The sequence below is a fragment of the Platichthys flesus genome, chromosome 7, assembly GCF_949316205.1.
Source record: "Platichthys flesus chromosome 7, fPlaFle2.1, whole genome shotgun sequence".
Taxonomy (NCBI): Eukaryota; Metazoa; Chordata; class Actinopteri; order Pleuronectiformes; family Pleuronectidae; genus Platichthys; species Platichthys flesus.
Window position 1 is genome coordinate 26413605 of NC_084951.1, and position 23543 is coordinate 26437147.

The following is a 23543-nucleotide window of genomic DNA, read 5'->3' on the forward strand; positions in this document are numbered from 1 at the left end:
CGCTAATGAAGCGGTGACGAGGCCGGAGCCTCACACACAGAAAGCTCTTCAGTCGGGGGGGCTGATCTGAACCTGTCGTCGGAGCTGGGAGATAAAGTCCAGTGATGTGAAGTGTTTAAAGGAGCATTTCACTGTTTTGACAGATTTCAGCTGATTTATCACAGCGTGAACATTTCACTGTTTTTCAAAGTAAACATTGATCTGTTGTTTCAACGACCCCCCCCCCCCCCCCACAGTCTGTGATGTCACAGTTGATTAAACAGGGAACACATCTTCCTCCAGTGTTTGTTTTCTTGGTGTGATGTCATTTCATTTGAATAGTAAAATGTGTCACATCTTTAAAATGTAAAACCTCAGATCGTAGGTTCTGAAACAAAAACTGTTTTGAATGAATTAGAAAGTTTTGCTAAATAAACAGATCTTGATCTGAAATATTTCTGAACATAGAAATGCAAACTAAATATTTCATAACTCTCGTGAATTAATTGGAACCCTGAACATTTTGTGAGTGATCTTCATGTTTCCCAGCTCACTTAACAAAACGTAGTGATGTCATCACAATAGCTTAACGTGATGAGGTGGACGACAGAGGATTTGACTTTCTGCTGCACAGAGAATGAATGTTCTAAATATGATCATTTTTATTATCATATTTTATTTTTAATGATTTGAGATCTATTTAAATATATCATGTGAAGAACAATCTCCCTGTTGGCCGATGAGGGAAATCCCCTCCACTTTTCACCACATTTGAAACGTAGCATAACACAACACAACACAACACAACACAGCGAAATGTAAGGACCGTTGGGTTAAAAAGGCCTCAGATGGTTTTTAGTGTCTTGTTCATCTGAGGTAAGTCCTCAAATGTTGTGTCACTGAATGCGATTGATTTCTAAACTGATGTTGTGTGTCTCCTCACAGTAACATGGGACGTGTCCTCGTCTCTCACTGCTCGTCTTTGTTTCTGATGGATGGCGTCTCTGTATCCAATCATTTCGTTTACAGCTCTGTGACCTCGGTCAGGATAAAAATATCCTCCAGTGCAGTTAAAATGTGCCGTGACTCCGCCGCCGGTCGCGCTATTAAGCTTTTGTTTTGATTCTCTGTCTCGCCACTCAGTGACGTACGGAGAGAGGTCAGAGGTCACGATGAATGAGCGCCCAGTCAGCACATGTATGTTTACAGCTCGGGGTTATTTTGGATCCGTCAGCGTGAACCTGAAATAAACCGAGACGTTATGAAAATGTGTTCTCGGGCCAAACTGAAGCCACTGATCATGTTTGACTACTTTCACATTTCTGCAGTGGGCTCCGAGGCCCCGCCCCTCTTTGTTTGACCAATAGGATCACGCCGCTGTCTGGAAGGTGCTTGTTTAACCGAGCTGGAGTTTGACTGCCGCTCTAACCGCTCAGGGTCAGAAGTGTTTAGATGTTCAGCGTCTCTGGTTTCCATCGGCTGAGCCATTAAATAAAAAACCTTCAACCACCATCACAGCAGAGTTCCTCTCTAATGAAATAACTCTGTGTGTGTGTGTGTATACGTGTGTGTGTGTGTGTGTGTGTGTGTGTGTGACCTTGTGGTAATGACGGAGTCTGATGGACTGTTTTATAAACACACTAATGGCTAATGGAGCTGTTGTGAGTCGGTGGCTAACGTCCAGATTTGAGTGAAGAACATTTACTGAATATCAGTGTAATGATGATTGATCAGATGATTGATCAGATGATCAGTCTATAGATTCATTAAACTATAACGTCTTGAGTTTCATGCACAGATGAAATGAAACATGGAGAATATTGGTGCCTTGGACTCAGTGGGTGATGCCGTGCAGCTCTTCAGCTTGTAGTTAGTTTTATTTTGGAAAATGAACTTTGCCGATTTCACCACGGGAGGTTCCTGTTGGTTCTGATAATGATCATTCGATTTCTCTCACACAGAAGAAAACCTGAAAACGTGATAGTTCTCTGCAGATACGAGGTCGATTTCTCTCTGTGGTTTCAAAAAGGTTCAATTATGGTCAGGGTTAGTTTAGTTGTGTAGCAGGGTTAAGCTGGGTTCTACAGGCGCAGGGCGGAGCCGGGTTCTAGAGGCGCATGGTGAATTTGGGTTCTACAGGCGCATGGCGGAGCCGGGATCTACAGGTGCATGGTGAAGCCGGGTTCTACAGGTGCATGGTGAAGCCAGGTTCTACAGGCGCAGGGTGAAGCCAGGTTCTACAGGCGCAGGGCCGAGCCGGGTTCTACAGGCGCAGGGTGAATTTGGGTTCTACAGGCGCAGGGTCGGACCCGGGTTCTACAGGCGCAGGGTGAAGGGTTCACGCCGTGGTTCTCGCAGCGTGTTAGCATGTTAGCGTCGGAGCTGTTAATAGCACAGGGAGATGGTTTACTGTGGGTTGTAATTACAGAGGCAGACACAGTAAAGTGAAAGTGTCCTTGCTGGAGTGGTTCACAGTTCACTGTGTTTATGTAATTACAGGAAGTGACACAACAATCACACACAATTAGATGGTTATTGTTTCAGTAACACAAAGAGTCACTGTCTCTCTTTTATTGTCTGTCTTTTATTAACCGTGCCTGAAACTGAAGAACATTAAGAATTCAATGTTTGTTTTACACACGTGTTCCTCAAAGCTCCACACTAAACGGTTTGGTGTAATTCATGTAATTGGAATGTTGAGATAAATGTCAGTGACAGGATGAGTTCTCCTCTTTCAGATCAACTGAGATCAAATAAATAAAAGACAAACACTCTCCTCCAGACGTCAAATCTTTTCTTTTCTTACATCTTCAACATCAGATTCTCATTTTCCCACCGTGATAAAAAAGTCGCAGCGTCAGGAAAACGCTGGTTTGACAGAAGTGACCTTCACAGAGCTCGCTTCAGCAAAACACAAACCTCGATTCACTTCACCTCCTTTTCTTTTAGTCTTTCTTCTCCAGCTCTGATCAGCAGGTTCTGGTTCTCTCTCAGTTTCATCTCTGCTCCTCAAAGGTCTCAGAAGAACAAGAGTTTATATATCAAGATGAGTCTAGATCTGTCCCAAGTCCCAACTCGGTCCAGACTTAGTCAAGAGTCAATCTGGATCAGTCCAGATCGGGTCGGACTCGTCCCAGTAAAGACTCAGCTCCAAGTCCCAGCTCAGACTCCAGATCAATCTGGATCAGTCCAGACTTCAGCCATGATGTGTTTTATTAGTAGTTAATATAATCAGAATATTGTACAGTCTCCCTCTGAATGTCTTTACAGGATACACTAACTCCTCCCCATCATAACCCCCCCCCCATCACCCCATCTGCACCCACCTCCCCCCCGTGACCCCGTGTTACCCCCTCCTCACCCCTCCATCTCTCTGACTGAGCCCCTGTTTGAATCTCAGGCTCCAGTAAACACCAGGACAAAGACACATTGTGCTGCTGGTTTGGCTGGTGAGAGCGTCAGGGTGGTCTGCTGCGAGCTGGAGGAGATGGACAGAGCAGAGACAGAGGAGGATGGATGTTGTATCTTCTCCTTTTGTCAGTTATTAAACACCTGCAGGTGTGTTACATGGGTCCATCAGGGTTTCCTGTGGGTTCGATCTCCTGTGAGATGAAGTGACCGAGAGTCTCAGCTTCAACTGTCACATCAGCTCCAGTGGGACGTCTCCTGTAGTTGTTGTTTGTGAAGCAGCAGGTTGTCGGGCCCGACTCGTTCTAACAGGAACATGTGGGGAGCATCCAGGCGAGGGGCGGAGCCTGTAGAGCAGCAGGAGGCGGGGCCTGTAGAGCAGCAGGAGGCGGGACATGACGTCTCAACTCTGCTGTGGAAAGATCAGTGTTGTTGTTTACAGCTCGTCCACACCGGCGTCGGCCCTCATCACCAGAAGATCTGGAATCTCCTCGTGTTTCCAAGTGGACGTCTTCGTCTTCTACGTGTCCGGCTCCTCTTCTTCTTCATCCTGAGATGTTTGAGTTCTTCAGGTTTCACGTCACGTGTTAGAAACCTCGTCCACATGTCCACTCGCTCGCTCTGACATTTTACAGACATTTTACGAGGAGGCTTCCAGGAAAGTTCCAGGAAATGTCTGAAGCAGCTGACTCAGACGTTTTCCTTCTCACCTCCAGAACATCTGAGATCAGCTGTAGTGTTGAAAACCTGTGTAGCCTGGCTTAGCTCTTAGTTTTTCCATTTATCAGAACTCGCTGCTGATCTTTGTGTTTGAGACAAATGGAGACGTTAGAACACGTCGACTCTGAGACTCTTATGAACCTTTCATCAGCTTTTAATACTTTGAACTTTGTTGCACATTTTAAACATTAATCAGTAATGAGTAACAGATCATAACACACACACACACACACATACTCATGTGCGCACACACACACACACACACACACACACACACACACACACACACACACACACACACTCACATACAGTCGTTGGTTCAGTGAGGTGATGGATGGTTCAGTGAAATCTTAGTCCAGTTAGAGAAACTCTATCTGTCCCCACTGTCTGCCCAGCTGTCTGTCGTCCACACACACACACACACACACACACACACACACACTCTGAAACACAAACTCTCTCTCTCTCCGGTCCATCTGTCGACCTCTCGTCTCCCCCTCAGCTCAGCGGGCTAATTAACTAATGTGCTGATCTTTCAGTGCCTCTTTGTGTTTCAGTGTGTGTGTGTGTGTGAGTGTGTGTGTCACGGGTTAATTGTTGAACTTACTGTATGTCTCTGCCAGCGAAGTGAAAACGTTATTATCCATCCATTCATTCAGTAGAAACCGTCCCTTCTTCTGCTGCCTCATTGGATCAGTCGGTCACATGACGTCTCACCCTAACTTGGAGAACGTTTCCTGATGACACTACAAGAGCTTCTTCTTCTGATGTTTTAATGACGCTGCTGAAAGGAGCCCGGACCTCCACCGGAGGACCTTCTGTCTGAGGCTGTTTCATCCGCTCCATGTGATTTATTCACCGACGCTAGAATTAACAAGATGGGACAGAAGATTACAGCCGTTTGTTTGCGAGGACAAATTAGAGCTGTCACTGTCGATATTTAAAATTCAGAAGGCTGCTCACAGATCAGGGCTGAACACAGACGCCAGGTTTCTTCTGGAGTCAAAGACGTCTTTATTTTTTATCTTTAAAACAAACTGAGGAAAGAAAGAAAACCTAAAGGTTGTAAAAGGTTGTTATAGAAACCATAGAGTGTAACTATCGGAGTCAGAGTCTGTGCGGCAGAGATGGTAGAGCGGAGCCGTGGTACAGAGATCCCTCAGATACACACGTTCCCCTAATCCACCAATCAATCCGACAGGTTGTCAACATGTGTCCTCTGCTCACATGGAGGAGCTAGAGAGGAAGAGGAAACTGATTCAGGATCTGTTGTATTTGGATCAGGTCGCTTCAGATTGATTGATGTGTGGGATTCAGGTTCGATGCACTTTTTGTACTTTTAGTTTGAAAAGGTTTCAGCTCTTCTCCAGATACACCTAATGAGTTTTAGAGCGTCTGAAACAGAGAAAGTTAGAAACTCTGCTTTCAGTCGGGATGAGTAGAAAACGTAGAAGTCGGCTCACAACCTCTTGCTGATTGGGTCACAACGTAGCCTTCTCTGATTCGTCAGGCTCCTGTCACATGACGCCCTTCAGGAAGAAAACAACACGGACACACACAAAGACCTGTGATTGGTCACAAAAGTCAACTCTTCCATGTACAGGACATAGAAGGGATGGACATGCAGTTTGTCTCTGATCCCTGATTTGCATGTTCAGGCGTGTGAGTGTGGACGGGGATCGTTTTACTTTGAAAATGTCGTATTCAAATGAAAACGTAGCATGAAACACAGGCTGTGATTTCAAAGTATCGGATTCTGCATCAGCTCGATATTAACAGAAGAAGATCAGGATTACGCCCCAAAGAAACTGCCGCGTCATGGTTGAGGTGGTTGTGCAGATGCAGATTTGCAGTGTTAGGTAACATCCAGTGTGTGTGTGTGTCTGTGTGTACATGAACAGAGTCACATGACAACCTGCTGGTGCGACCGTGGATTTCTTGCATCACATTGATCCTGAAAACATCAATTTCCACAAACGCCAGAGAGATGAAAACGTTTCCGAACGAGACGAGGAGCAGGAAGTGGGCGGGGGGGCGGCTCACCTTCTCCGGTATCGATCGGTGTGTGTGAGCTGAAAACAGGAGGATGATGTGGAGCAGCTCAGCTGAGGAAACTCTCGCTGCAGGAATCTCAATGTGAAACCTGCAGCGAGACTCTTTCCTGCTGGAGGGTGACAATCCTCCATTTTGTCTGGTTCAGGACGGCAGATTAAGATTCAGCTTTCAGAGGGTTTCTACCTCACAGCGACGGAGTGTGTGTGTGTGTGTGTGTGTGTGTGTGTGTGTGTGTGTGTGTGTGTAAGTGTGTAATCAGAGCTGTCAGTCAAACGTAAACAGAGGAGAAAAGGCTGCCAGCGTGAGAGTGAAGTTTCCATCCAGCTCAGTTACTGAAGCTTTATGAGAGAATCAGTCTGAAGACAGACGCACACAGATCAATAACTCTTTCTGCCTCCATCTCACACACACACACACACACACACACACACACACACACACACAGATTAGCTGAGTGTGTGTGTTTGTGTTTCAGGTTAATAAGAGTCAGAAGGTTTTCTTCAAAAGAAGCTGATGATGAATTTTCTAGAATAAAAGCAGTTTGTGGATTTTGGACGTTTTCCTGAAAAGTTCTGGAAGCGAGATCCAAATGTTCCGTCGTCCAATCACATGACCCCATGTAGAGTCATGTGACCCCATGTAGAGTCATGTGATCTCAGTATGTAGAGTATTTGTGATGCAGAGTTGAACTTCTTCCTCCTCCTCCTCCTCTTCTTCACTGACGTTCTCCTCTCTGTTTCTCCACAGTCATGATCCGCTGAGTCGACTCTTCGTCAGACCTGCAGCCAGCTCTCTCCTCCTCCTCCTCCCCTCCTCTCCCTCTCTCTCCCTCCATCCTCTCCTCCTCCTCTCTTTATCCGCCATGTTCTCCTCCTCTCCTCTCCTCCTTTTCCTCCTCACCCTCCTCCTCCTCTCCTCCCCCCTCCTCTCTGCCCCGGCTGCTCCTCCCCCACCCCCCGCGGCGTCGGGCCGGGCGGTGTACCGGGCGTTCGACACCTCTCTCACCCACCTGACCGTCCACCGGCGGACGGGCGAGGTGTTCGTCGGCGCCGTCAACCGAGTCCTGAAGCTGTCGTCCAATCTGACGGAGCTGAGGAGTCACATGACCGGACCCGTGGAGGACAACGCCAAGTGTTACCCCCCGCCCAGCGTCAGGGCCTGCGCTCACCGGTCTGTGTGCACCTGTCTCACCTGACTACACCCGTCTCACCTGACTACACCCGTCTCACCTAACTACATCTGTCTCACCTAACTACACCTGTCTCACCTAACTACACCTGACTTCACCTGTCTCACCTAACTTCACCCGTCTTACCTAACTTCACCCGTCTTACCTGACTACACCTGTCTCATCTGACTACACCTGTCTCACCCGACTACACCTGACTACACCCGTCTCTCCTAACTACACCCGTCTTACCTGACTACACCTGTCTCATCTGACTACACCTGTCTCACCTAACTACACCTCTCTCACCTGACTACACCTGTCTCACCTAACTACACCTGACTTCACCTGTCTCACCTGTCTCACCCGACTACACCTGACTACACCCGTCTCTCCTAACTACACCTGTCTCTCCTGACTACACCTCTCTCACCTGACTACACCTGTCTCACCTGACTACACCTCTCTCACCTGACTACACCTCTCTCACCTGACTACACCTGTCTCACCTGACTACACCTCTCTCACCTGACTACACCTGACTACACCTGTCTCACCTGACTACACCTGTCTCTCCTGACTACACCTCTCTCACCTGACTACACCTGACTACACCTGGCTCACCTGACTACACCTGTCTCTCCTGACTACACCCGTCTTACCTGACTACACCTGTCTCATCTGACTACACCTGTCTCACCTAACTACACCTCTCTCACCTGACTACACCTGTCTCACCTAACTACACCTGACTTCACCTGTCTCACCTGTCTCACCCGACTACACCTGACTACACCCGTCTCTCCTAACTACACCTGTCTCTCCTGACTACACCTCTCTCACCTGACTACACCTGTCTCACCTGACTACACCTCTCTCACCTGACTACACCCGTCTCACCTGACTACACCTCTCTAACCTGACTACACCTGTCTCACCTGACTACACCCGTCTCACCTGACTACACCTCTCTCACCTGACTACACCTGTCTCACCTGACTACACCTGTCTCTCCTGACTACACCTGACTACACCTGTCTCACCTGACTACACCCGTCTCACCTGACTACACCTCTCTCACCTGACTACACCTGTCTCACCTAACTACACCTGTCTCACCTGACTACACCTGTCTCACCTAACTACACCGGTCTCAACTAACTACCCCCGTCTCACCTAACTACACCGGTCTCACCTGACTACAGCTGTCTCACCTGACTACACCTGTCTCACCTAACTCCACCTGTCTCTCCTGACTACACCTGGTTCACCTAACTACACCTGTCTCAACTAACTACACCCGTCTCACCTAACTACACCTGTCTCACCTAACTCCACCTGTCTCTCCTGACTACACCTGTCTCACCAAACTACACCTGTCTCACCTGACTACACCTCTCTCACCTGACTACACCTGTCTCTCCTGACTACACCTGTCTCACCTAACTACACCTGTCTCACCTAACTACACCTGTCTCACCTAACTACACCTGTCTCACCTAACTACACCGGTCTCAACTAACTACCCCCGTCTCACCTAACTACACCGGTCTCACCTGACTACAGCTGTCTCACCTAACTACACCTGTCTCACCTAACTCCACCTGTCTCTCCTGACTGCACCTGGTTCACCTGACTACACCTCTCTCACCTAACTACACCTGTCTCAACTAACTACACCCGTCTCACCTAACTACACCTGTCTCACCTGACTACACCTGACTACACCTGTCTCACCTGACTACACCTCTCTCACCTAACTACACCTGTCTCTCCTGACTACACCTGTCTCACCTGTGTGACATGTCTAACCCCTCACCTGTCTGTCCTCAGGCTGGAGTCGTCCGATAACGTGAACAAGCTCCTCCTGGTGGACTACACGGGGAACCGGCTGGTGGCGTGCGGCTCCATCTGGCAGGGGGTGTGTCAGTTCCTGCGACTGGAGGATCTCTTCAAACTGGGCGAGCCGCACCACCGCAAGGAGCACTACCTGTCGGGAGCCAGGGAGGCTGATGGGATGGCAGGTGAGCCGGGTTCTTCACAGACTTGATCCTCATATCAAACGTCTCCAGATGATAAACGCACTTCAGATCTGTGTGCTCTACTACATAACACTTGTCACAGTGTTTTTATAAATTAACTGAAACATTTCTGATTTACGAGGTTTTAAATTGTGTCGGCACAAAGATTTAATGGACGATTAAAACTGAGAGTCTGGTTAGAAACAAAGAGAAACACTGTGAGACTCTGAGGAGAAGAAAGATGTTTATTAAAGCCTCCGTGTCTCAGAGAGCTGAGACTCAAACTGAGAAAGACACCGCTTGCATGAGGCCTCCGTCCATTTGACACAAGTCTAATCACATGTCACCGGCCTCATGATGAACGTCCTCAGAAGAATAAACGCTGTTGTTCTCTACAGTCGGAGGCTCCGGCTGCAGGTTCACCTCCGTCAGCTCCGATTTTCTGCTGATGTCACGAAACAGAAGGAAAAACAAAGCTGCAGCGTTGGGTCTCGACTTTGTTCGTGAGAATCTGAGGAAACGTGTCGACCTGCACTCGTCAGTCATCTGTCAAAATATTTGACAGGTTTTTATGCAGGATCAGCTGCTGCACATTTTACTTTGAACAAAAAGGCTGAAGGATGATTGACACCCGACTGAGTCTCACTGAGCTCCTGTGCTGGAAGACGTCTGACGGATTCATTCCACAGCTAGATCCTTGATTTTTACATAAAAAATGAAAACGATCAACAATAAGTTTTATAAAAGAATAATCAGTTGAATATAATGAAGATTGAACATCTAAAATGTAAAATATTATATAAAACATAATCATGAAGAAGATGTTTGAGTAACAGATGTTCCAGATGGAGGGTTTAACTGTTCAGTCATGATTTAAGAATTAACGTGATAATTCTGACATTTCACAGACGCACCCAAAATGTCCAAAGGGTCGAAGGTCGACTTCACTGTGACATCATAATGTTCAGGATCAGATGAGGAGGCTGACGATAGTTGTTGATTCTAGTTTAATAAGTGAATAGATTCTCTTCAGCTTTTTTTAAGACATGACCACAGGATTTTTAAATGGATTCAAACTGAGACCCATGAATTGAGAAATTGATTAATTCATGAGAAGATCAGTGAAAATGTAGGTGAAGCAGAAACAATGAACATCCAGTCACTTGTGAACATCTGTGAACATCTGTCCTCTGCAGGTGTGGTTGTGGGAGAGGACGACTGGACAGCTGACCCCAAGAGGAAGAAGCCGGCGAAGGGCGGCAGCCGCCTGTTCATCGGCGCCGCCATCGATGGGAAGTCCGAGTACTTCCCCACGCTGTCCAGCAGGAAGCTGGTGGCGGACGAGGAGAGCGTCAACATGTTCTCGCTGGTCTACCAGGACGAGTTTGTGTCGTCCCAGATCAAGATCCCGTCCGACACGCTGTCCCTCTACCCGGCCTTCGACATCTACTACGTCTACGGCTTCTCCAGCCGCACCTACGTCTACTTCCTGACGCTGCAGCTGGACACGCAGCTGACGCAGATGGACGCCGGCGGAGAGAAGTTCTTCACCTCTAAGATCGTCAGGATGTGTTCCAACGACACGGAGTTCTACTCGTACGTGGAGTTTCCTCTGGGCTGCACCAAGGACGGCGTCGAGTACCGACTGGTCCAGGCGGCTTACAAGCAGAAGCCGGGGCGGCGGCTGGCCCAGGCGCTCGGCCTGTCGGAGGACGACGACGTCCTGTTTGTTGTCTTCTCTCAGGTAAATGAACTTCTCTGTGACTTGTTGGGTGGGTATTCTAAGGGGTAGTGCCTTGCTCGGGGGGCATCTTTGGGATTTGAACCGGCGCCGCTCACATTCTGTTCATCGTCTCAGGGTCAGAAGAATCGCTCCAACCCGCCCAGAGAAACCGTCCTCTGCCTGTTCACCCTCCACAACATCAACCTGGCCATGAGGGAGAGGATCCGCTCCTGCTACCGGGGAGAGGGACGCCTCTCCTTACCCTGGCTGCTCAACAAGGAGCTGCCCTGCATCCACACGGTGAGTCAACCTCTGAACCACCAACCACGTCCTCACGTCAGTCCTGATGTCTCCGTGCTGGGGACACCTAGTGGGCGGGGACATTGTGTTTCAGGTTTTCCGTGTTTGTCTGAATGTCGTGAACACGATATCTCACAAGCACCGTGATGACAGTGGTTCCAGTTTGGTACAAACATTCCCTTTGACTCAAAGATGAGCTGATTCGAATCCAAAGGTCAAAGGTCATGGTGACCTCATATTATTGTGAATGTTTTTAATGTTATAAAAACCTGGAGGGACTGAAACTGAACTGGTGGAGGAAAACAACCTCAGAATCTAAAAGATTATCCAGATTCATAGCCATCCAATTATTTATCTGAAAACTTCAACAGGAACTATTAGAATAAAAAAAAAAATCAAGTAAATAAAAGTGACTGAGGATAGAAATTAAAAATAATTTAAATTAAATTCCAGCAGGTAAAAGAAACGGAAAACGTTTTCTTCAGGTTTTTTTGGCCCTGTGTTTTCCCCTCAGTGGATCATGGTCTGGCCTGAGGCTTCCTCCAGGCTGCGACACACACAGACACACACAGACACACACACACACACACACACACACATACTCACACACAGACACACAAACTCAGGGTCTCGGACAAATCTTTTCATTTGCATTGCTGGGTAAAGACAAAACGTAACGCACCATGTGAAACCAAGAGGAGTGTGTGTGTGTGTGTGTGTGTGTGTGTGTGTGTGTTTGTGTGTCTGCAGGGAGGTTATTTCAGGTTGGGAGGTAGATGTTCTTATTCATGGTGGTAATGGCCTGCAGTGGTAACCACGGTAACCAGGCAGGGAAACCCGCCAGGAGACGAGAGGGGGAGGGGGAGGGGGAGGGGGAGGGGAGGTTTGCTTCCAGCAACCAATGAGCCGACCGACCGACTAATCAACCAACCAATCAGCATCAAGCTAATTACTCCTGTCACTTTAGAAGTGTGTGTGTGTGTGTGCGTGTGTGTGTCTTGAAGGCAAAGTAAAACACAGACAGAAGGAGGCGGGGCCTGTGTCCAGACTGACCTCCTTCTTTTATCATAAACAGTGGGGGGGGGGGGGTGTGTGTGTGTCTGTTCAGTTTGTGTATTTGCACGTGATTAACCATCGTGATGACAGAGGCATTTGATTGGTCCGCTTGAGCTCTAACTGAGCACGTGCACCTTCCTCCGCTCCAGCTCAAATAGAGGGAGGTAATGAAAGTGATTTATTATATCTAATGAACATGAATAACTTGAATCTGCTGGTGAATGTGCACGAAGGTCACTCTCACATGCGACCGATTCAAGTGACGTGCACAGACTGAAGAGAGAACGTCCTCACAGGAGAGACTGACACTATGGGGTCTGCCTGTCTGCATGTTCTGTAACAACATTATGGACCCGAACAGGAGCAGGAGGCTCATAGCAGCCAATAGCTCTGCACACGTCCACCTAGAGATCTTATTAATATGAGAAATGTTAAAATAAAATCATTTCATTATGAGACTGGGGACAAGTTAGAATATGGTGGGCCGCCACAGTCAAGATAATTAATGGGAAACACTGAAAGCTCCTTGAACCTCTTAAAGAACCAGTGAAATCTTCTTCAGGTCCAACAGCATCTTCCTGAGAAGAAGATAAATGGTTCTGTAGCAGGTGAGAGATTGAAAATGAAACACGGGCTGTGCCGTGGAGAAAGAAGTGACATGTTTAAAACATGTGAAGTCATCACGTGATGCTCCTGGATCTCAGATGCTTCGGTTCTGTGGAGGCGACGAGATGTTTCACCAACTCGTCCTCACTCTGAACATGAAGCTGAAGCCCCGCCCCCTGCTGCTCGGTTGTATAACTTGTGTTCTGTTTATAGAATCTCCCGGCTCGGCTGCTTTGGGTGTAGATCTGAACAAAGTGACCACTCTGCAGCTTCAGTTGCACAGAGAGCAGAGACAAAGCCAACGTACACAGCGTTTTACTGGAACTATATTTATCCAGAGTGAAACCTGAGCTCAGGATCAGCTGATCCCAGTCCCCGTAAATACAGTAAAACAAACCTTTCTGTGTGATTCAGAGTTTCCACCCTGTTCTGAGGCATCGAGGCCTTAACCCGCTAATGACAGGGTGTTATCCAACCCCCGTGTGTGTGTGTGTCTGTGTGTGTGTGTGTGTGTGTACCCTGTAATAAACCTGCCCCTCCCTGTTCTATACCCTCCCTTCACAGAAGCATGAAACTCTGAGATGTACCTGTCTGTGCTCAGACCCCGATGAAGTGTCCAAGACTCCGTTCACACCTTCATGTGATTTGAAGATCTCGTAGAAGATTAAACATTAAACGGTATCTTAGCCCGAAGATAATTTAATATAATCATTCGTTCAGACCAATCAGCAAGGATTTGAACGTCCTGGATGTTTTGTGGATCTGATTGGTCGTCAGCATGTCCTTAAACATCCAGATTCCAGAGGCATTGTGGGTTTTAACTTCTCCTGGAAACTGGAAATGAAAATGAAAGGTTCCAGACCTGTTAATGAAAGACACTCAGACTGGAGGATGAAAGGTCAAGGGTCAAGGGACTAGTTCACTATGACCTGGCTGAAAGTCGAGTCTCTGGATCTTAATCCCTTTTCTTCTGTTTCCACAGCCGAAGCAGATCGGAGATGATTTCTGTGGTCTGGTGTTGAACCAGCCGCTCGGGGGCCTCCGGGTCATCGAGGGACACCCGCTGTACGAGGACCGCACCGAGGGGATGGGCGCCGTGGCGGCCTACACCTACGGAGAGCACACGGTGGTGTTTGTGGGCACCCGGAGTGGACAGCTGAAGAAGGTAGGAGCAAAGGATGGAGTGAGGAATGAGAGGAAATCACTGGTGGATTTGCCCACGCTGCAGTTTTTGTGTGATTGTGAGCAGAAACGATTTTTGTTGCTGGAATGTTTTGTTTGAATCTGTCTCTTTGCTTTCTGGTGTTTCTGGAGGAGAAACGATGGAGAGAATATTCAGTCTCATTCAGGTTTAAATCAACGTTGCTCTTTTGGTTTTTGTGTTGCTGAAGGAAAGAAAGTGTAGAGATCTGTCCCCAATGAACACGAGGGCTTCAGTTTGTTCTCTAATTTAACGATGGGGACTCAGACTCTCTGTGATTGGAGGTTTTAATGGAAACTGGATCGTGTTCTGTTTGAAATGAACAAAGAGCCTCAGGAGGTGAAAGAGGACGGACAGAGTGCACGAGTCCTAAGTCCTGTGTCCTAATTCAGGGGCTGCACCCTTCAGAGGACACTGGACCTAAACCTAAACTGGTCCTTTCTCTCCCACTAACACTGCATCATCTTCAGCAGCTGGTGTGGCTCGCTCTTTAGCTCTGTCCGCGCTGAGCCCTGGGATGGTTTGGTCCCAGCGGGGTCCACACACTGGTTCCCTCGTTGGGTTTGAAGGAGCTTCTGAAGGACGTGAACCCAGAACTGGGACGTGGCTTCACATTGGTCGTCTTCATCGTTTGTATTTTGGAGGAGCCGGTGAAGTGCAGTGTTGAAGTTGGTTTGAGTTGGAAACGTGATTCTTTCAGTATCAATAAGATTTGACTGAACCGATGACCAGCGTCACAGCAGCAGCAGCTGGTTCTCGTTGGTTCTCCAGTTCAGGTTCTGAGTCGAGCTTCACCGAACTTTGAAGAAACAGGTGAACAAACCATCAGGATGGAAACTGCACTGGTTTTCACTGAAGCCCGAGAGGCGTCATATGATGACTCAGCTGGTTTCATCAATGTGAATCTGACAGATGATAAGAAACTCGTCTGTGATCCGAGTGAATCATCAAATGTTCTTTTAAGTTTTGGTCTTATTAATCTTTGAGTCTCACTCAGCTTCTTGTTTGTTTATGTTCAGACTCCGGCGGTGACTCCACATTAATAATAATCGTAATAAGCATGAGAAACATACATATCTGATAAATATTTCATTTCTTTTACATATTTTCTTCTGCTCGTGTTTTCCTCCATATGTGCTCAGCCTGCCCGGGGCTGCCTGCGGCTCTGTTGTTATTACTGTTATCTGGAGCTGAAAATAAGCCGAGTGCTGTTTTGAATTCATAACACAGCAAACACAATCTGTTCATGTCGCGGGTTTTATTCACAGGCGGGACGGATGAGCAGCAGAGAAGTGTAGAGCCTGATGTGACTGGAGTCTCTGCAGAGACCTTCTCGTCTGGTCTGGAGCTGCCGGCGTCTCGTCGTGGAGAACAGACTCGTTCATGTCTCCGCGAGCGGCAGAGTTCTTCTCAGCGTCTGCTGCTGTCAGAGAAATGTCCCACTTAGCGGCGCGAGGTGTCTGTTTCCTGTCGTGGCGCCGCAGTCGCTGACAGAGTCGGCGTTTCTCTGCAGGACAGACTCCGTCCTCTCTGGAGGACTTAAGACTCGTCCCTCCACCGTCTGGATGAAACTCACACACGATAAAGAACGATGACGAGCTGATGAAGAGCAGGAGGAACATTTCAGTCTGGACCTGAAGGAGCTGGAATCGTCTCTTTCAGGAAACACGATCGATTCTCAGAACTTCAGCGTTTCAGCAGAATTCACCTCAGTGTTCACCGAAGAAAAACCTCATCTGATCTCCAGAGGATGAACCCTCTTTATCTTGTTGGCCTTTTCTCCATAGCGCCACCAACAGGACAACAAGAATACAATAGAACCTCATGAAGAATCTTTAAAACATCTGAATCCTTCTTAGACCCGATAGAACCTCAATAGAACCGTATATTAAGTCATGTCCAAAAGAATCCTCTTGAGACCCAGTAGAACCTCTGGAGAACATTGAGTATAGATTTCATATAAAGGTTGAATAACATGTGATTTAGACTTTTAGAAGAACCTGTATGGATCCAGTTCTATAGAACCAGATCTTTAAGAACCTGTAATCAACAGATGTGTTTTTAATGTCAAAGAGTCTGTGGTTCTTCAGTGAGGATCATTGTTCTTCATATTCTCCGTCTGGTTCCTTCCTGACAGAAGGAAGCGTAACTGATTCTGCACGTCCACACTCAGACTCATTAATCTGCATCTTCAGTAGTCATTAAAAGTAAAAAGCTGCGTTTACCACCCGCTCCTCTTCCTCCACATTTGACCGAACAATCATCTCCGTTCTCCAGCCTGTGAACGATGCATTTTAATTGCCTGGAAGCTAAAAATGGAGGCCGACTGATGTGAATGGATCCTCTCGGCGTTCACCCCGCTCACCTCTCCTCCCACGCAGCTGCCGCTTTAATATTCATTCACACGGGGAGATGTTCCTCTGGAAGCTGACCTCCGAGATGTGACGGGTGGAGTGAGGAGCGATGGGAGGGAGGGCGAGGGAGGGCGAGGGAGGATTAGCCGGAGGAGGCGTCTGTGTAGTGAACGGATCGGTGGAAATCGCTGGCTGTGGTTTTAGATGTTTGGCTCAGTGTGACTCGGAGTTGGCGGAGGACACTTTCTATGTTTAGTGAGGCCTCTTCCCCCTCCTCCTCCCCCCCCTCCTCCTCCTCCTCCTCCTCCCCCCCCCCCCCCTCCTCCTCCTCCTCCTCCGCTCTCTGAGACCAGGAATACCAAACTGCCCGAGGCTCAGCCGAACAATTGTGTTGGAATCTTCTCAGTTTTGATCGTTTATTTCATAGTTTCACAAAAACTGAATTTCAACAACTGATTTAGATGATTTTTCTACATTCATATCTATATTCATGTCTCTGAAACGTCTCCATCCTCTCTGACCTGAACTGACCTCAGACCAGCGACTCTGTGCTGTGGTGTCTGGCCCTCACACGTCCGGTGTTCATCAGAGGCTGTGTGGTGGAATCCACAGATCTGTTGTGTAGTTGTGTTTGTCGAGTGGAAGGAACGAGAGCCGCAGCTGCTTCTCCCACAGTCTGTGATTTCTTGATCCGTCAGATCAGCTTCACTCACATCATCGATCGGTTGTTGTTGGAATTTTTCCGCTGGCTTCACTTCTCGGCCCGAGCGTTCCTGTGGTTTCGCTCAGAGCCGATCGGACTCTAATGAATTTAATTAAGGAGACGAAGTTAAAGTGGAAACTAAAAAACAGAGAGACTGTCCATCGCCAGGTTGGAGAAAGCACACACACACACAAACACACACACACACACACACGCAGGAGAAACTCGGCCAGGCTGAAGTTATTATCAATAAAGGTTTCTTTTCCAGGAGCTGCCATTGTTCTGCTGAGCAAGGCAACAACTTCATGAATAAAATGAATTGTGAGTCAGTGTCTCCAGTAGATACGAGACGTGACCTTTCACCCGAAAAACCATTAAACATTTAGAACCAGTGCTAACCTGAGTCCGTCTGTTGGTCTGAGTCAGTCGTCAGGACGGGGCTGATAAATGGCGTCCCGTGTTCCTGCTGTTCACAATCAGCTGGGTGACGTGCTGCAGCCGGCGACTGACTGATGTGATTTATTATTCTAACGTCGTTGAACAAGAAACCAGGTCTCCACGGTTTCCAGGAAGGAGATTAACCCGATGTCCTGCTGATGGAAACATGTCCGTGGGCTCGTGTTCGGCTTCATGTGATCGGGACAAAGACAGACTCAGAAACATCGAGTTAGAAATACACAGCGGTGCATCATCAGGCGCAGAGAGACAGCAGCTTTTATCAGCTTGCTTCTATTCTCTGTTTAAAAGCAGCAGTTTGTGGAGAGAGCAGCGATGAACCGACTGAGTCAATCAAGTTAATTGATTTCTAGCTGTTGTCAATTGGGCAGGAAACGGTGTCGCACCAACACCAGTGAACATCTGGCTCTTGTCTTCAGTGTGAATGGAAACGATCTTCACTCGCTCCCGGGTCAAACAGCTCTGCAGCAGGGAAGGAACCGTGACGCCCGGGTGAAGCTGATCATTTGTCAACACGGCGAGGGAAGAGAGAGTTTGTGACTTTGAACATGATGCACTGGGGAAATAAATCAGAAACTCCTCCAGTGCCAAATGAGTCAATCTCCTTTTCAGCGGGTTTATATATCTGCTCATCTCTCTGTAAGATGGACGGTAACATCATGATGGTTATCACTAGCAGCATCAGCACCTTCAGGCCCTGTACTACAGTACTACACTGTACTACAGTACTACACTGTACTACAGTACTCCACAGTACCACAGTACTACACACTTGTTCAAATGCACCAAATGGTTCAAACCTGATATCGTCGGTGGTGAAGTGTGCAGCGATCTGCACTCACTGAATATAAAAACATGTGTTTCATGTGTGTGTAGTCAGATGTGACTCACGGCTCCGAGGAGTCAGACGAGCTGGACTCGGATCACAGCAGCTGAACATGAACATGTTTTCATGTCCGGATGTTTTCAGATGATTTAAATCCAGAGATATTCTGAAGCAGCAGAGTCTTTGGATGAGGTGAAGTGGTTTCTGTCCAGCGGCAGGTCGAGTGTCTCCGGGACTCGAGCCCAGTCGGCCTCGAACAACTTAATCACATCAGCTCTGACTGGACTCTGGAAGCTTCCCAGTGAAACCATCACGTGAGCGTGAGTGTGAACCAGCAGCTCTCGGTCCAAACACTGAGACTCCACCTGTGTCGTCTGCCTCCTCCACATGTGAGGAAGACCCTGTCCTTCATCATCGTGTCACACGGCTGATGACATATTTACTTTATGAACAAGTTTACGTTGTGAAGCAGCTGAACTTTGACCTCAGGGTTCATGTGAACGTGGGGGAGGGGGGGTGCATATATAAAAGGATGAAGGAAAACAACCCGTTCTTAGAAGATTTAACAGAGGTTGAGACTGTTGTAACTTATCTCAATTTCTTACTTTATAACTAAAACCCATTCATATTCTGTCGGTGTTATTGTTCATTTTTTCATACAAATAAATATGATTAAACTTTTTAGATTATGTTTTATTCAATAAAAGATTTGACTCTTTTTAATTTCCCCTGAAATTTTTAATTTCCTCTGAAATTAAAAGCAAAACTTAATCAATTAAACTGAACTCTAATTATGCTCGAGCAGAATTAAATCAAAACAACCGACGTGCAAAAGAGAGAAAACAGGAAAAAAGGTCAAACGGTGGAGCGAGGGAACCGAGAGGTAGAAGAGAAGAAGACTGACGGATGGATGGAGGGAAACCAGCGGCACAGACGGAGATAAAGTCAACAGAGAGTTTGAGTTATGACTTGTTGTTTTTCAGGACCCAGCGAGCGGCAGCGTCTCGGTGAGGACGAGCACTGGCGCTCGCTGTGGGGGGTCTGAACGTCTCAGCAGTAACTAAGAGTTATGGGCTTTTCCTGTTTCCTCGGGACAAGCGGTGGAGAGAGAGAGAGAGAGAGTGAGAGAGAGAGAGAGAGAGAGAAACAGTCTGAGAGTCGCAGGTTAAATTCCTCGTTAAACAAACATCAGATTTTATCTTAAGGAAGGTTTTTTCCCAGTCCTGTAGTTAATGTAACTGTGAACGTCTGCAACTTCTCAAAAGAACGAACATCCAGAATCTGAGATGTCGACTTTCAGCCCCGAGTCGAGTCCTCAGGTTTCATCCGTGAACTTGTGAAGCCTGTGAGACCAAACTCGGGGAAAACTGAGGTAGGTAGCGACGTTAAACTTTCACCTGCGTCGTTCAGACCAGCCGAGGTCGTCCGTCCATGTTGTGATGCAGTAGCTGGTCACCAGGGGGCGCTGGCCGTGGCTCTGATGGCGAATAACTACATCTGGAAAAGGTGCGAAGAGCATGAGCTGGTTTGAGAGGAACAGATGATACGTTCCAGCTTCCTGCGGTGTAAAGCAGACGATCTACTTCCTGTGAACACCACATGACCAGTGTGCGTGGACGGTCATGTGACCTGTGGGTCCGCGTGGAGGCCGGAGTTTGAACACAGCAGCAAACGCTCCCCCTACACATCAGAGTTGTTCCTGATCTGACAGCTGATTGGCTCAAAGGGACGTGATGTCATCAGCTTTTAGGAGAGAACGAGGCGACAGGACAGGAAGCAGGAGGCGGCAATGGGGGGGGGGTCCCAGGAGGATGGGTGTGTGTGTGCGTGTCTGTCTGTGTGTGTCTGTGAGTGTGTGTGTGTGCGTCTGTTCTGCTTCCAAAACAAACAGGCCTGAGGGGAGAGAGGAGACACGGTGCACTGACCGCACCTCCCAGCACACTCTCACACAGACACACACAGACCCACACACAGACACGCACCCACACACACACACACACACACAGACACACACACACAGTTTCTGACCGACTTGGTGTCAGTGCAGGAGGTTGGTGCTTCTCACTCAAACATCATTTAAACACCTGTAGTTTCTTCTTTCCAGTAGTTCTGCTTTGTTTCGTCTCGTTCGTCCGTTTCCGTGAGTTCTAGAAGTCGTTCACGAGCACGGAGGAAAAGAACTACAGACACAGAGTACAGACACAGAGTACAGACACAGAGTACAGACACAGAGTACAGACACAGAGTACAGACAGACGCTTCCGTCCTGTTATGAATCTAAAGTCGAGTATAAATGTCCGAAGTTCTCCGGAGGTTCTCCTGCCAGCGAAGGAGCCCATGTGTGACACAGCAGGAGATCATCTGGAGGATTCATCCCGAGCGAGTGGGGGGGGACGATAAAAACAAGACAACACAAAAAGACAACACAAACATCTGAGGTTGAGCAAAGAGGAGCCGCACACGTAGAGGACGAGGACGTCAACCTGTAAAGACGAGGACATTGAGAATCTCCTGCTGTGGTTTGTACCTGATGGACAAACTACAGAGAAGGTCCGAACCCCAGTCTGCAGACGTCCTCCCTGAGTCTGTCTCTGAAGACCTGAGACGTCAGATCTGATCTGAGACCAGTAGCTCTCAGGGTTTAATGGATGTGAGTTTTTCCGACCGATTGACTAATGGTGAAGTTTTTTACGATGTCAAACAGAAAAACTGATAAAATTCAGTTTTTAATCTTCTCTGCAGATTTTGCTCAAACTGACAGACTGAAAGCTTTTCCTTTCTTAAAAAGAACGACCCCCCCCCCCACCCTCCTCCTTTTTCCATTAGCACAAAGTGAATTAGAGGAGATGAGTCAGCCAATCAGCTATGGCATTCAGAGGGAACAGAGCCATTATTGGCTAATGAGACGACGGGGAATTAAAGCTTTTATTCTAATGACAGTGATGTCTGTTTGTAACCGAGCGGCTGCACCTGCTTCACTCTTCTTCCAAACATCCTCCTCTGTCTCTCGCTTTTCTCTCCTCTTCTCCGGCGGCGATGGGAGGATGGATTCTCGCAGGCAGGAGGGAAATTAATCTGCTGATTTCAATTCATAGAGTTGATTATTATTAGAAGACGCCTGCACCTGTTTCTGTCTTTTGACTCAAATCTGGAGAGGAACCAAACCACAGTGGGTTTGAGACGCTGCTCTAGAATCAGTTTATAACGTCCCAGAGGAGACGCCTGCACCTGCGTCTCACCTGCGGAGGCGACAGTCGTCCTCTCGCTGCTTCACCGGCACACACTGAATGAGGCTGAGACGAAACCCAGAGCAGGGGATCTCAGGGGAGGAAGAAGATAAGACACAAGTAGAGAGAAGATTCATTTCTACGAGAAAACTCTTCAATAAAGAAACTTGATTGAAGAGTCTGTTGGTCGACCGGTCTGAAGTTAACTCCTCCCACTGACTCAGTTAACTCCTCCCACTGACTCACAACATCCAGCTGAAACACATCCTGGTGATCTGTGTTAGTTTTAGGAGTCGGCAGTGATGACACAGCGGCTTTGATCTTCTGACGCAGATTGTTTTACAAATAGTGAATAAAAGACACAATATGAGAAATTAATAAAAACAATAAAGCAGAATGATCCTTTAACAAATGACATTACGTGACATGTGATGAAATGACTTGAGTGAATTATCAATTCACAGAGATGAAGTCAACCAATGGCTGCTTGGTAGGAGATGAACCTCAAACCTGATTGGCTGCTTTAATCAACAGTCTCTGACCTCGATGACTCTTCTTCTTCTTCTTCTTCTTCTTCTTCCTCTTCCTTTTCCTCTTCCTCTTCTTCTTCTTCTTCCTCTTCCTCTTCTTCTTCTTCTTTCGTCCTGATCTTTGTTAGAAATCAAACTAAACTCTGAGGTTAATTATCACTGAGGCTCCCGGCCAATCACGTGACTGTCTCAGCAGGGAGGGAGGCCATTGATTGGATAAATGTTGGGGGAAGGAATTAAAGTGTGAGCTTGTCTCTCACAAACACACATACACACATACACACATACACACATACACACAAAATAATCAGTGATATTTCAAGGTTGGATATTAACTGAGGTTGATTGGCGTGTGGGATTGGAGGAGGAAGCTTCACACCTGGGATCACCACACACACACAGACTCACACACACACACACACACACATACACAGACACACACACGTTTGGTAGGGACCAGCTGGTGTTTTTGTTTTTATTGGCTGTAAATTGAATTAGTTACGATCGATAGTTGCTGGGGCAACAGAGAAATCAACCCTGACTCCACCCCCTCTTTCCACCTTCCCCCTCAGCTATTTGGTAACAGCAGATAGCCAATCAGAAATGTGTGTGTGTGTGTGTCTGTGTGTGTGTGTCTGTGTGTGAGTCTGTGTCAGAATATTCAAAGAAACTCGGTGACATCACTTCAGCTTCAGGTCTGTTTTATTAGGACCAGTGAGGTCGTCTCTGAAGCCCCTCCCACCTCCTCCCTCCTGCAAATAAACAACAGGAAGCTAAATAAACACACGCACACAAACAGAGACGACAGTTTACGTTCAGTTTCCAGGTTTACTGCTCCCCCCCTCTCGTGTGTTTGTGTAAAATAACTCTTCTGGTCCGAGTGTGTTAACATGGTTCAGATCATCAGAGACGTCTGAACTGTTTATTAAGAATCACTGAGAAGAAACACTCGTATTTAAAAACCTGTCTCAACAGAGAGTCACTGCAAAGAGCTGATCTGTTGAGAAACCAGTTAACACAATAACCTGAACGATACTCTGAATACACAATCATCAAACATCTGATTATTCTGACCTCAGTCTCATTAGGTTCTTATAAATAAGTTAGGCCACTAAGGCTCATACGTCCACAACAGACTCTTCATGAAACCACATTTAAATTCACTCAATCTGTATCAAACTACACAAACTCACAGATATCAGTTCTGTGA

At 47.4% G+C, this 23543-nt stretch overlaps 1 protein-coding gene across 1 annotated transcript in view; it reads left to right on the forward strand.

Annotated features, from left to right (window-relative positions):
• plxna3 (plexin A3) overlaps positions 1-23543 on the forward strand; it is a 68683-nt gene that overhangs the window by 8989 nt on the left and 36151 nt on the right. The window contains exons 2-6 of the mRNA XM_062390956.1: positions 6910-7332; positions 9164-9354; positions 10548-11095; positions 11210-11374; positions 14019-14201. Coding sequence (XP_062246940.1) covers positions 7025-7332; positions 9164-9354; positions 10548-11095; positions 11210-11374; positions 14019-14201 — 1395 coding nt within the window. The 5' untranslated portion in view covers positions 6910-7024. The remainder of the gene's footprint in view (positions 1-6909; positions 7333-9163; positions 9355-10547; positions 11096-11209; positions 11375-14018; positions 14202-23543) is intronic.